The 13,565-nt window shown below is 35.2% G+C and overlaps 1 protein-coding gene across 3 annotated transcripts in view; it reads left to right on the top strand.

Moving 5' to 3' along the window:
* The first annotated feature begins 293 nt into the window (after window positions 1-293).
* The window catches only part of LOC143243175 (ras GTPase-activating protein raskol-like), a 199,953-nt gene continuing 186,681 nt past the window's right edge, over window positions 294-13,565 (top strand). The window contains exon 1 of one of the 3 annotated variants that reach the window (XM_076486974.1): window positions 294-536. In XM_076486974.1, the coding sequence (XP_076343089.1) occupies window positions 461-536 (76 nt within the window). In that variant the 5' untranslated portion in view covers window positions 294-460. Of the gene's footprint in view, window positions 537-11,233; window positions 11,353-13,565 lie in introns of those variants that run through there. The other 2 variants (XM_076486976.1, XM_076486991.1) reach the window with 2 other exon arrangements.

Consider the following 13,565-nt stretch of genomic DNA (forward strand, 5'->3'; position numbering starts at 1 on the left):
TGTTTAAGTTTATAAATGCTGCAAAACTCATTTGCATCAAAAGGAAGCCCTGATCAAAATCCAATGTTAGTGAACCAATACTGTGTGTGGGTACTAACCAGACCTTAGCGTCCTTTCGCGGCGATACACTGCTCAAATTCGTAAAACGTTGAATCTCTTACTCTTATCCTAACATTTGCTGGATGTCGTGTGTAAGTTTTGTCATGCTGCGACGGTTTCGTCATGGTAATGCAGGTGCTAAGCAGACCGTAGCGTTCTCTCGCGGCGAAACACTTCATACGTCAGAACGCATACAACGATGTGTCGCCAGAGGGATTCTAGTATTTGTAGCCTAACGGGTCAGATCGTACGGCGTGCCATGTTGCAACGAAAGGCCTAGGTATTGCTTTTGAGCAATGTGAAAAATTTGATTTCAATGAAACCGAAAACAAAACAACGGACGTAATTAGAGTCAACAGATATGGATCGACTTATTTTGTATAAACGTGGAGGATACGAGTTTCCTTCTCGAGTGGAAGGCTGGATGAACGTTTGTGGTAAGTTCTCCCGGCAGTAGTAAGACGCAACCCGTAACTAGGGTTCGCCTCACGAGCATCGCTGATGCTCCGTCGTTAGGGTAAGGTTTTTGAGACCATTGCTTAAGTTGATCACACCTTTATACACACACGCGGACTTGCCCAAGTTGTAGAAGTTCGATATCAAATATAAACTTTGACTTGCTTATGTAATCTCGTTCAATTTATTCCTTAGGTCTTCCAGTAAGTTTTGTTTTAATGTAGTTTGTCGTTGAGCGGTAATTTATGCTTTATGTATTCAGTTAGTTGATAAATATTGAAACCATAGGCACCTTTCGTACTGAGAAGAAGAAATACATCGATTCCCGAGCCAGTCCTGCATGAAATTAACAATTTCTCACTGAGATGAAGTTAAAAAGAAAAGTGTTTTTTATTCAACCGCAGTATACTTTGCATATGTATAAAACCAATAATCATGCTATAAAACATATTTGAATTTACAGCTACTGCTCGTATTTCTTATTATTGTTAAGGACTAATTTTAAGGAATCATTTGTAACAGGGTGCCGGCTAATTTTGTTTTGAATGTTGACATAATTATATTTAGAGTCGTTAGAGGGCGAGTTTAGTATAAATTACTTTACATACGCATACGAACGAAGCGGTATGTGGGGGGAAGCCGAAATTTTTCAAAAGCACTGTCGTCTGCAATTATGAACAAAAATTGTTTAATTTATCTTTCTGTTTTTTTCAGTGAGCGTTAGATTTTTTTTTTCAATGAACTGAAAGACGTTTTGTCTTTCGTTACATTATTTTGTTTCTTCCATATTTAAATAATTATATTGTCATGAGAAACATTGTGCAAGAGAAAATATAATGAGCAAAAAAACTTCCCCTTCACTAGGCCTAACTTATATAACGATTTGTTGAACGTTTTAAGATAAAAATTCTTCTGTGGTGGTTTTTGCACACCTACTCAAGTTGGGTGTTACATTTTAAATAATATTGGGATTAAGGTGAAAAGACAGTAGTGTAAGATGAAAGGAAGGGAAACAGCGAATCTATTATTTATCATATTTAAGAAACTTTAAATTAGAGAACATTCAATTTTCATATCAAAAACATTTTTTTAAATTCTTATAATTTATAACGATTTTAAAACGTTCTCGCATGAAATTACCACACATAAAGATAACGTATAGTTTTGTGCCAGGGGTGCGTATCTCATCATAGATGGTCGATACGATACGTAACGAAATACGTATGTATTACTAACGGTTTGTTATGAAGTTTGACAGCCTTGTCTGTAGTTTATTCTCCATATTATTAACACTGTTTTATCCAAGTACTTCACACTTTACAGCGCCGATTCAAATTCTCAGGTGTGATCAACTAAATAGCAGCTGGAAAGAGAAGTAAAAATTTAAAAAAATTAACATTGTTAGTTTGTTATGTTACTTTACATGTGATGTTTCTCATGGAACAAATGAAGACAAGATATACTAAATAATCATCTTTCTTTATGAATCATTAATTTTTTAGCAAAAATAATTGATTAGAAATTTTGATTTATTCTGTACAAAAGACTTGTAATGTTTACTGAAAGCTTGTTAAATTTTGTGAACGTTCTCAAATCTTAGCGTATCAGACGATGTATTGACACAATCGTGTCACAGCTCGGGATGCGATTCTTGTTTCGCTGTATCACCGCATCTTTATATACGAACTTCAACTGAAAAAGAAACAGGCGAGTATTAGATAATCCTTGTAGAGTGTAGTTCAAAAGGTATTTAGTACTCCGAGAGCAGTAAATAAATTGCATCTGCTTCAGGTTAATGAACAAATATAAAGAAACAATAAATAAGCTTAACAGACAGACAAACAGACAAATGACCAACGAAAAGAACGTACATTAAGAGTTGGGTAATTCACACTTGACCATTCTGTATTATACGGGTTTTGGTTGCTTGTTTTTAGGCCTAAGGATACACAATAATGTAGCTGTGTTGCGTCTACACTGGGTATCGAACTTCGATTTATAGCGTTATGAGTCATCAAACGTACCACTGATTTAGCGAGGGTAATTTACGTATTATACTAAATGTTGTACGAAGTTTTTAATCCGAACGCTTTCTAAAGGTCCAACTTTATCAAGTGATCAGATTACAGAGTTTTGTGTTTTTATGTGAAATTGATTTTTTTTTAACCTCATGTTTTTCTAACACCATGATGCGAAACATTGGCGATCGGGAATAGACAATGTGTTTCCAGCGCCGTAACAAAACGTAATGTACAACAGCTGTTGAAATATTTCTAGTTTTGTACCAAGCTCATTGAAACTTGTTTTATTTTATTTTTGTTTTACAAATCTCAGAGTTGAGTATTTATATAAAGTTAAAGGCACGTGACATATGTCGATCTCATCAAATGTTTAGATTGAAAAGCGCTAAGTTCATATGAAACGCTTCAGAGCTTTCGTTTTATCAAGAGGTACCACAACACATACAAAAAAACCTGATGATTGAGCTTAATTATTATGTTTCATTCTGTTGCTTTAGCCTACCTACAAAAATGCAGGTTGTGTTAACTATTTCCTGGTTGGTTTATTGTATCCTCGTATCGATTGGGATGCATAGTGACCAGAAAAAAGAACTTGGCGTACGAGAACGAATTTTCGTTTCCGTTTGACTAGCAAGGAAAACGAAATTAAATTGGCATTCACCATCTTTAGATACTCTGATAGGGTATTCAGGGATTTATGGTACTCGTGAAAAATGTAATTTAACTCCGAAGCATAATCCAAAAAGCAGTGTAGTTTGACCAATTAGACTCGTTTAGCGGCTTGGTACAATCAACCAGGGTGGTTTTTTGTTTGTTTGTTTGTTTTTGAATTTCGCGCAAAGCTACTCGAGGGCTGTCTGCGCTAGCTGTCCCTAATGTAGCAGTGTAAGACTAGAGGGATGGCACCTAGTCATCACCACCCACCGCCAACTCTTGTGCTACTCTTTTACCAACGAATAGTTCATTTTTGTTTTTGTCAACGGAGTTAGTAATAAACTGTGGTCATTTACGAGGTCGTAATTTTGAAACGCTAGTTGTGTTAATGAGTATTCTGTTAATTAGTAACGTTGAATAAGAGTAAAGAATTATAATTATTTCCCGTACGAAATATTATTATTGTCCTTATTCACTGATCAGGTAGATGGTATTTTAATAAACACACCTTCATGTGTAAGTGTACGGATGTTGAAATATATATATATATACCTTCTGATTTAAAGGTTATATAGTTTATTAATTATTCGTCTTTTTCGTGAGTGTCCTCAGAGAAATATGGGTCATGTATTTTCATTCTTACTCTTAGAGACGCAGGTTATCACACATTTACTTAAAAATAGATATAAAGTGTTTTCATTCATACCCGTATAGATAGACAGAGTATTTCTATTCATCCACACCCTCAGAGATAGATAGGTTATCTGTTTTCGTACGTACCTTTAGAAATAAACATTAATGATATCTAGATGTATATTTGTTGCTTTAAATTGAAGGATGTGGTTCGTTTTTCTGTTGTCTTGTAGTTAAATTTTACTCGTGTTATTTGAACTACTCAATTGATTTATCTAAATCAAATCTGTGCTTTAAGCTACTGTAAATGTAGTGTGTTATATTTAGAATACAACAACAACATTATACAATGTGTTATATGAGTTGTGGCCAGCGAAGCTCGATAGTTGGTGCTATAAGTTGATGACAGAGCCACCGATAGGGGGCTAGTGTAATATATAAAAAGGTTCGAACTACCATTTTTGTTCACTCTGTATCTGTTCTGTATTATTTCATTAAATGTAACACCATCTTATAACATTTCGTGTGAGAGAATTAAATATTAAATCTCTTCTATGAACAATTTATCTTTTGTTTCATCACGTCAAACTGCTTCATCAGTCTCAGTTCACGTGCGCAAAATTACTTCAGGGGATTTCTGAGTGAAGTGAAGATCATGACATTTCGTAGAACTTGGAGCCTATTGAAGTGCTAAATAAAATGAGAACTGTCGTCAATTTTTAAAAATCGATTAAAAATTCTAAAGCATGGTTGTCGTTGAACGCTACACAATGGGCTATCTGTACTTTGCCCACCAAAGATATCGAGAATCAATTTTTAGCCGCGATTCATAGAAAAGCTCCGAGTTTGTTTTGTTTTTTTTTGCTTTGTTTTTCAAGTACAAACTTATATCTCGTAGCTCCGTCGTCTCTTGGTTGATTTGAAATCTAATTACAGTTTTGGAGTAAGGAGGTCAAACCCTTTTGATTGATGTATTTTACCACGCCCAAGGTATCATAAATTAATTTGCTTCAATCCTGCCTAAAATAATTTCAGTTTTAGGGTAGCTTAGTAGAGATCCTGATGAGTAATAAAATCGAATCGAGTAAATGCGCGCCCCACGCTTGGTATTGGTGGCGCACAAAAATATAGTTAATAAAAAAAGGTAAAATGGGTTACCTTTTTTTAAAAATCTTGCCTGAAGGAATTTCAAGTGCCGTGGTTACTGAAGATTCCCTCTTGTATAATGTTGTAAACCACAGACTCATCGCTGAGCCAATGGGGTTGGGGGTGGAGGGCGAGCACTGTATATGTTAAACTTTATGAAAAAAATATTTCATTTATTAATTATCAACCGAAAATGATTAACCCGTGTCTTACTTTTATGACAATCTTTTCTTTGTGAGGAACAGTAAAAATACTGAGGATGGAAACGGTTTATAACTGAGGTGACAGTACGTACTCACACACTTTTATTGGTGTGTCTCGAAAATTTGAGACTATTCGGGACGCCTAATTGTCACGTTTTACTTGATAAATGTCCCATCCCCACCTTCTTCCTCACTTGAAAATAAATTTGTAATAATTACACGCCAATCAACTAACAGCTGCAGGGTACTTTTCTATAACTTTTGTAATGTCGTTATCTTTATTAACCTTACTCTGTCTCTAGAGTTTTCGTAAAATTTATCCGAAGGCGCACAGGTTTGTAAAATGAATAATGAGCGCTATTTTCTTTATCCCGCATAAATAGTCACTTTAATGTTTTAATGGAAACATTAAGAGGCGTGTCCAGGGTAGGGGGCCATTTCTCCAGAAGAATTTAGGCATATTGATCATGTATTGTTTTTCAGCTTTTATATATAATAAACTATTTTTTGTCATTTAATTAAAAAGAACAAAACTTCTATAAACACTATTATATTCGATTTATTCTGTTGACCATCTTATTAAAATTTTGTCCAATTTCAGCCTCTAAATTTATCGTCCCCTTAACATTCGCCGCCCCCCTCGAGTGGAGAACCCGGCTGTACCACTAAAAATACTAGAACTTTAATCACACATTTTATAAACAGTTTTACTGCCAAATTGAAGGGTAGTTTTATTGGCTGTAACGTATGCCTGTCCAAGAACTTAATATGACGCGGAATTTCACTTGGGAAAACGGACTCGTTTCTCACTGTGGTAGCTCTCGTCTTTCCACTTTTTAATTGTAAGAATTTTAATTATGAAGTATAATTACGTAAAAGCTTAATATCGTAAATCTTTTGCCTATTTCTTAACGTAAACCTTAATTTTGAATCCTTTTCTGAATACTCAGTATTCCGATCCTTCACCAAATTTATGATTATAACAAGAGAGAAAAAAATCAAGTCACTTGCGTCTTAAACTTGGGCTTTTTACTGCTTTTTGAATGTGAACCATCATTCAGTTTATATGCACATTAGTTTCTAAACAGACACTTAGCGGTTCCACGCTGGTACAGCGATAAGTCTACAGATTTACAACGCTAAAATCAGGAGGTTCGAATCCTCTCGATGGAAACAGCAGATAGCCCGATGTGGATTTGCAATAAGAAAACACACATAGATACACATTTAGCGACTACTCGGAACTAATGATGTTTTCTTGACCACTTTAAGTATTTAGCCTACGACATAAAGTTTTCATAATGAAATAATTATGTCACAAATGACAAGTATAGGTATGATATTTTGTCATATCTCTCACAGTTGAACTTAATTATTCGTGGCGTATTAATTATGTTAAGTATTTTAATTATCCGTAATGTGTTACTGCAACGGATTGACCATTATACGTATATTTTAGTACAGTTTTTAATGTATATGACGTATACTGTTGGATGTGTATTGCGCAAATCTCCCCTGTTCTCTAAATTTGTAGATGTTTGAGAATAAGAATCAACAATATTTGTTCTACGAAAACGATAGCGTGTTTTCGAAGATTGTTGAACATTCGAGAATCTCGCCTTAAACTATATATAAAGCGACGCACAGTTAGACAGAACATAATATTATTAGTCAATTACAGCCTCGGAAGCTAAAATTGTAATTAACACTTATTAATCGGAAAACTACAGAATTGGACCAGGAACGTTCATAGATTTTGAGCATTACAAACCCTTCAACTTCTGTAAATGAACTTCGTATTTCTATGAGAACATTAAATATCTTCATCGGTAAAAAGTCAGCGACGTGAGACCAACCAAGCTAGCTAGCTTAAGCGAGGTGTAACAATACCAATTCAGGATTAATTTGTTTGTTGTAAACTTGGATCGTCGATGCAATATTCAGTTCTAGACCGAATAGAAGACTCAGTTTAGTTTGTAAAACTAGTGTATATAAACCAATATTAGTAATAACTGTTATTATAAATTGTACTATTACTATTATTATTTTTATCTTAAAATATATTTGTGTTGAGAAAGAAAGTTGTGTGTTTCAATCTTGTTGGCAAATATTATAGATTTGATAGATATTAATATTGAATAAACTTTTAAATTAAAATTTCCGGTCATTTGAAATTGCGATGCTTAACGTACGTAAGATAACAAATCGGAAACTCATCCGAGATAAATTATAATACGTAAGTTACTTAGAGTAATCTTTATTTTAAAACAGACACATAAGATATAAAACTCGGTATAACTGTAAAATGCTTCAATAGTTTATTGAGTGCCTTTTAACAATTTTAAGATCTAATAGAACATTATTTTGTATGTGTGTTTCTCTTTTGATGGTCTATTGGGTTAGGGCGCTAAACTCGAAATCTGTGGTTCTCGGGTTCGAATCCTGTCACTGAACAAACTCGTCCTTTCATTCGTGAGTTTTTATAATGTGACTTTTGGTAAAGAGAGGTTCAACAGATGGCAGTGGGTTGTGTTGACTAGCTACCTTCCCTCTAGTCTCTAGCTTCTAAATTAGGGACAGGTAGTCCTCGTGTAATTTTGCGCGAAATCCAAAACAAACAAATCTCTAGAAAAAAAAACAAACTTAATATACATCGGTTTACGGGAGTAGACTGTATTTGTTTTCTCTATTCTGAGCAAACTGAGGTTAATGCTTTTTAAATAACTAACACATGGTTGCCTTTAACTGTTATTTTTTTCTTTATTAGCTTTATCCTCTTGGAATTTAAAAATATTTCTTAAAAAAAGACAAGACAAAGCATAATAAAAAAATCATAACAAAGGCATTCCGCTAGTCTTAAAGAGATAATCGCTGCACGTTTCCTTCGAAAGGTCGAAGTTTGTAAAAAGTGTGTCCAAGGTTTTTGTTTGTAATTGATGGTCTTTCTCAAAATAGACAGACAAGGTCGTTTTTCTATATGTTGAACCTTTTGCATGAAAGGTTTAGCTTGCTGGACGATAAGAATCGGACAAGGAAAATTCACCTCGATTTTAAAAGATGTATGTTATCATTTTATTAAATAAGAGAACAATTTATACTGTGGAAAATAACTTACTGTAGAATAACAGTTAGCGTTATGAAACAATTTATGATGGTAGTAAAATTAACATTGTAATAACTAACAAAGTATTAAAACAATTAGTATTGTCTCTAGGCAATAAAATTAGAAATAAAAAATATTTTTATTGTTCAGATGATAATAGTAAAACGTTTTATTTCAACCAACGTTTCACCGTTAAGTTTCGTCAGGGCAAGTAATACTAGTATTGCAGTCAAAGAGTTCTATGTGGGATGAAGCAATAAGAACTTGTTTTCTCACTCATTATAAGTTGTGTAATTTATGCGGAGGTGGTGATAGTCAGGTTTCTTTGCATTGAATAAAATCACATTTGTCTGTTTTTGTTGTTCTCCCTTTTGGAAGAACGTGATGTACTTCGAAATGCTCTTCTACTAGATATAAAACAGAACTCCACCTAATCTGCTTGGTGGCAGCGTTTTTATTGAGACATACAGAATGTTGAAGACATTTTGCGGATATATCCCTAATTCTAATCAATTATCTTAAAAAAATTCCGGATCTCTGGAATTATAAATGTTCTAGTTACGCAGAAATAAATCTTATGAACATTAATTTCCGCAAGGATCAAACCTCGTAATTTAGCGTTAGAAGCCCTCAAACCGAGTTTTTTACGTAACATTTAATTCGTAGCCCATTTGAGATCTAATTACAGCCGCGATTATTGAAGAGCCCTTCTTGTTTTTTTTTTTTTTTTGTTTAAAGGTTTACTGTAGATGTCTGGCCTTATCAACCTTGTGTGTCTAATCGTGGTTGCTGGAGTATATGTAAGTTAATAAACACCCAATATAGCTTCTTTGAAATAAAAAAAAACAAACAATTTAGCAATTCAGTGAACTCCCAGTTAGTTTGAAAAGTGAACGAAGGGCGTGGGAGTTTCTGCTCTCCCACCCTAACGTCTGTTTCGTGGACAGATTCAATTACTTGTTTATCTCACATGTATATTGTTGTATATGGAGGTAAAATTTGGTGTTTGTAGTAAATTAATAGTTAGTTGTTAACATGAAACGATAACAGGTTCTCACTGGTGGGGAGATCGCCCAATGAAATAATTGACACGTGACCTATTTTCTTTTGGTTCCGAAGGTCTTTTTCTGCTGTAATTTTGACCCCCTATTTGTACTTGGTATTTACGATAAATTTATTAAGGTCAACTGTTACGTCCCTAACTTGGAACTGCTGACCAGAAGAAAGTAGGAAGCTTGGCACTAACCGAATATCTACTAAGGGCTTCACTGTCACTCTAATAACATACTCTCAGCTTAAAATGCATGGATTCGAACCCGACTCTCCAGTTTCTAGACCTCTACCACAAGGTCAACTGTTTTAGATCTTGACCATTGGCTTCCTCTTTCTTTTTTATGGATTGAGGTGGCCATCTTTGGACCTATGCATTTTTAGACAACTCTTGCTTTACCTGTACAGAATGTTTTCCTTTATTTGATGATCTTTCAAGTGAAGCAAAAATAGGTTGGTGAATTTCTGTCGATTCTAGTTAATATATGTATATTTATAGTTGAAATATGTCTACGAAATATTTCTTCCCATTCCAGAAAGCTGAGATGACGCACACAGAAGGGTAATGTAGTATTCGTCACTTAGTAACTCATCTCTAAAACTTGTTCTTCCAAAACCTTTTTGTTTCCTTTTGCGCATGGGTTTTTCATGTTTTACCTGCATTAAAAGACATTAAATGCTAATCTTATATAGAATTACATTTTCTTGTCGCTCATGTGAACGAGGTTTATCACTTATGATTGTTTTTCTATCAAATGTTTTATGTAAGTGTTACAGAAAAAAACATTAATTTACGTAGTAGTCCTTTGGCTTGCAAGCGACACACAGCTAGATTTTTACATAGTTGTGTCTGCCCTTTATAAAGAGCTTGTTTTTCAAACGAGGGCTTTCTTGGCTAGCCATCCTTAATTTAGGCGTGATAGACTAGTTATCATCAGCTACCGTCAACGCTTGGGCTACTTTTTTACCAACGAATAATGAGATTAATCGTTACATGAAAACGTCACCACGGCTGAAACGGCGAGTATATTTGGTGCATGGGATTCGAACTCTCAATTTCCAGCTTACTAATCGAGCGCCTAACCAGCAGGCCACACTTGTTCTTTATAAAGCAAGTAATGAATTAGAAACAGTTGAGGGTAGGCCCGGCATGGCCAGGTGGTTAAGGCGCTCGACTCATAATCTGAGGTTCGAGGGTTTAGTGCGATTAAACGTGCTTACACTTTTAGCCGTGGGGGCGTTATAATGTGACGGTCAATCCCACTATTCGTTGGTAAAAGAGTAGACAAGAGTTGGCGGTGGGTGGCGATAATTAGCTGCCTCGCCTCTAGTCTTACACCGCTAATTTAGGGACGGCTGGCGCAGATAACCCTCGTGTAGCTTTGCGCGAAATTCAAACCAAACAAACACTCGAGAGTAAAAAGTCTTGCATCGCGACGTTATTATTTGATCTGACAATTTTTCCTTTTCCCACTAGGTGGCCAAATTTAGATATTATTGTTGAGTCAGCCAACATCCGAACTTCTTACTTATCTCACACTTTATCCTTCTCTTAAATATTACCTTACCTGATTAAAATAAAAAAAAAAGAACAAAAAACAAAACTGCAAAAGCAGAATGTTGACTTTACGAACTGTAGCGCAAAAAAACCCAACAAAATCTCATTTAACTTTCGTATGACGATACACATCCGGGGGGGAATCTGGTAGTGAACACGTTCTCGTTCTGTTAAACGTTCCGTAACCGAGGGATAACATTCAAATGGAAATAGCCTATATAACTGGACGGATTTAATGGATCTATTCTGGGCCCTAAATTTTGTGAAATGGTGACGTAAGCAGTATGACATCACTCGCATGTGGTGTTGAAAATTTACAATTGTGTGTGTGTGTGTATAATCAACTGATCGCGTTCATTTTGCCAACAACTACATACAGAGGTTGACGAACCACATCGGGATCATGCGATTGGACAAAATCTCGAATTTGTAAGTTTACATTTTTAGGAACACCAAACTTTACCCTTCCCACTTTTTCACGTCATTTGTTTTTCTATGAAGTTCGATGTTACCACACTTAAAAGTCACTCAGAGAAGCAACTTAAAGCGGAAGTCATATGTGACAGTTATAGGATATTAAACTCCATTGTTGACCGTGGTTCGTGGTAGCAACAGTGAAAGACTTCTTTTGAAAGAACGGGAAGTTATTTTGAATATTAATAAAAGCTGCCAAACAATACATCTGCTAAATCTTATCTGAAATTTATAAATCTATACGACAGAAGTGCTTTCGTTTTAAGAGCCATCTGCTGAATTATCGAAATTGCATGGAATTTTGAAACAACTATTTGTCAGAAAATAGATTTATTTCAGTGGAACGTTTTGTCTCTGACGGTGAGACATGATCATATATAACATTCAAAGAGTTTGTCTCAGACGAAACGTTCTATTATAATAAATCTGTTGTCTCACATATAGCAGTTGCAGTACGTCATATAACTAGAAATTGAAGGCATTTTTCTGGGGCTGGAATTGCTTATTCCTATGTTATAGGGGTTTGGTACAGCCGACAGCGAAAGCCCTTCTACACAGTACATGTTTGCATTGATAGGTTTTATTATATTCGCGAGGACTTTTTCTTTGTCCGAGGCTTTGAAGTAAAAAAAAAAAAAAAGTGACCTTATAGCTTTTATTTCTTAGTTTGCTTAGTTTCGCGTAAAGCTGTTCGAGGGCTATCAGCCCTAGCCGCCCTTAGTTTTGAAGAGATAGATAAGAAAGGTAGTTAATTAACGCCACCCATCGCCACCTCGTGGGCTACTGTTTACCAACGAACAGTGGGATTTATTTGTAGCGTATAGCGCCCACACAACTAAAAATGTGAGCACGTTTGGTGGAGCGATTCGAGCTTAAGTCCCAAATATTTGTTTTTAGAGTTGGACTTATGTCTGTGAAATTTGGTCTGTCTCTGAAATTATTGTTTATTGTTAAGCGCTGAATATTTAAGTCTGTAATGTTTGGTTTGTGTGTAAAATTATTGTTTATTGTTAAGCGCTGGATATTTAAGTTTGTGATGTTAGGTTTACCTGTGAAATTATTGTTTATTGTTAAGTGCTTGAAATTTAAGTGCAAACTGTGAATGGGATATGAGTTCTGTGCCCAAAACAGGAAATCAAATGCCGTATTTTAGCATTTTAAGCCTTCAAGCTGAGCGTTGAGCCACTGTGGGAGGGAAGGGGGAATCTCTGTTTAAATTTTTAATCACAGCTACTGATTTCATACTGGACCTTCATAGATTATCTGACACGAGCTTAGGTGCGGTTCCTTCCTTAACAAAATTAATGGTTTAGTTGCTTCCCAAACTATGAACATAAATATTTTAAGAACTTCCTTAATCTAATGTATTTTTCTCTTTTCACTATATATTAGTAAACATGTACACCAGATCCTGTTTGTTTGTTCTTCAGCAGGAAACTACACAACACATGTTGTGGTTACGGCAGGAATCGAATGTCAATTTTGAGTGTATAAGCTCTCAAGCTTATTGAGATACATTGTGGGCCTACTAGCGTTTAATCTGTTTTTAATTATTTCAAATTAATACGTCACTAAAAACAACGTTGATGAAAGAACACTGAATATTTATAACAAAAGGTTTGTTGTTTCTACAGTATATACATACAGTTGTTCTTGACACACTTACTTCGCTAAAGGCCTTCGTTTTCTTTCTTTTTTTAACATTTCAAAAGAAACGGGGTCGAACTTTCGCAGAAGTAACAGCTGCGTCAGTTTTAAACGTTATTAAATAAAGAAACTAATTTTGGAATATTTAGGAGCTCCTAAAAAGTATGAACGTGATGGATGAAACCTGACACACAGCCACGTGCAGGGTGGAAGGTGTAGGAAGGCAAAACCACATTCTCGTGACGTGTGCTCGTGATGCAGTTGGTGTACGTGCAGCTTGGATTGCACGAGTTGGCATATATGTTGATATTATATGTTGATTCTGAAGCGTGCGACATTTGTGCTCGAACAAAATGTAAAATCATTTAATTTGTATGGTTTACATAAAATGGAGTTTAGGTGGAACGGAGCTCTTCCTAATCGTGATGTCAGAAACGTGCTCTAGAAACATTTACCCGGAAAACCCCTTCGTTTAGACTGCTTTTTATCAGGTGTAGTTTGTAGAGTTTGTGACGCAGTTC

Source organism: Tachypleus tridentatus, chromosome 2 (genome assembly GCF_004210375.1).
Source record: "Tachypleus tridentatus isolate NWPU-2018 chromosome 2, ASM421037v1, whole genome shotgun sequence".
Classification (NCBI taxonomy): Eukaryota; Metazoa; Arthropoda; class Merostomata; order Xiphosura; family Limulidae; genus Tachypleus; species Tachypleus tridentatus.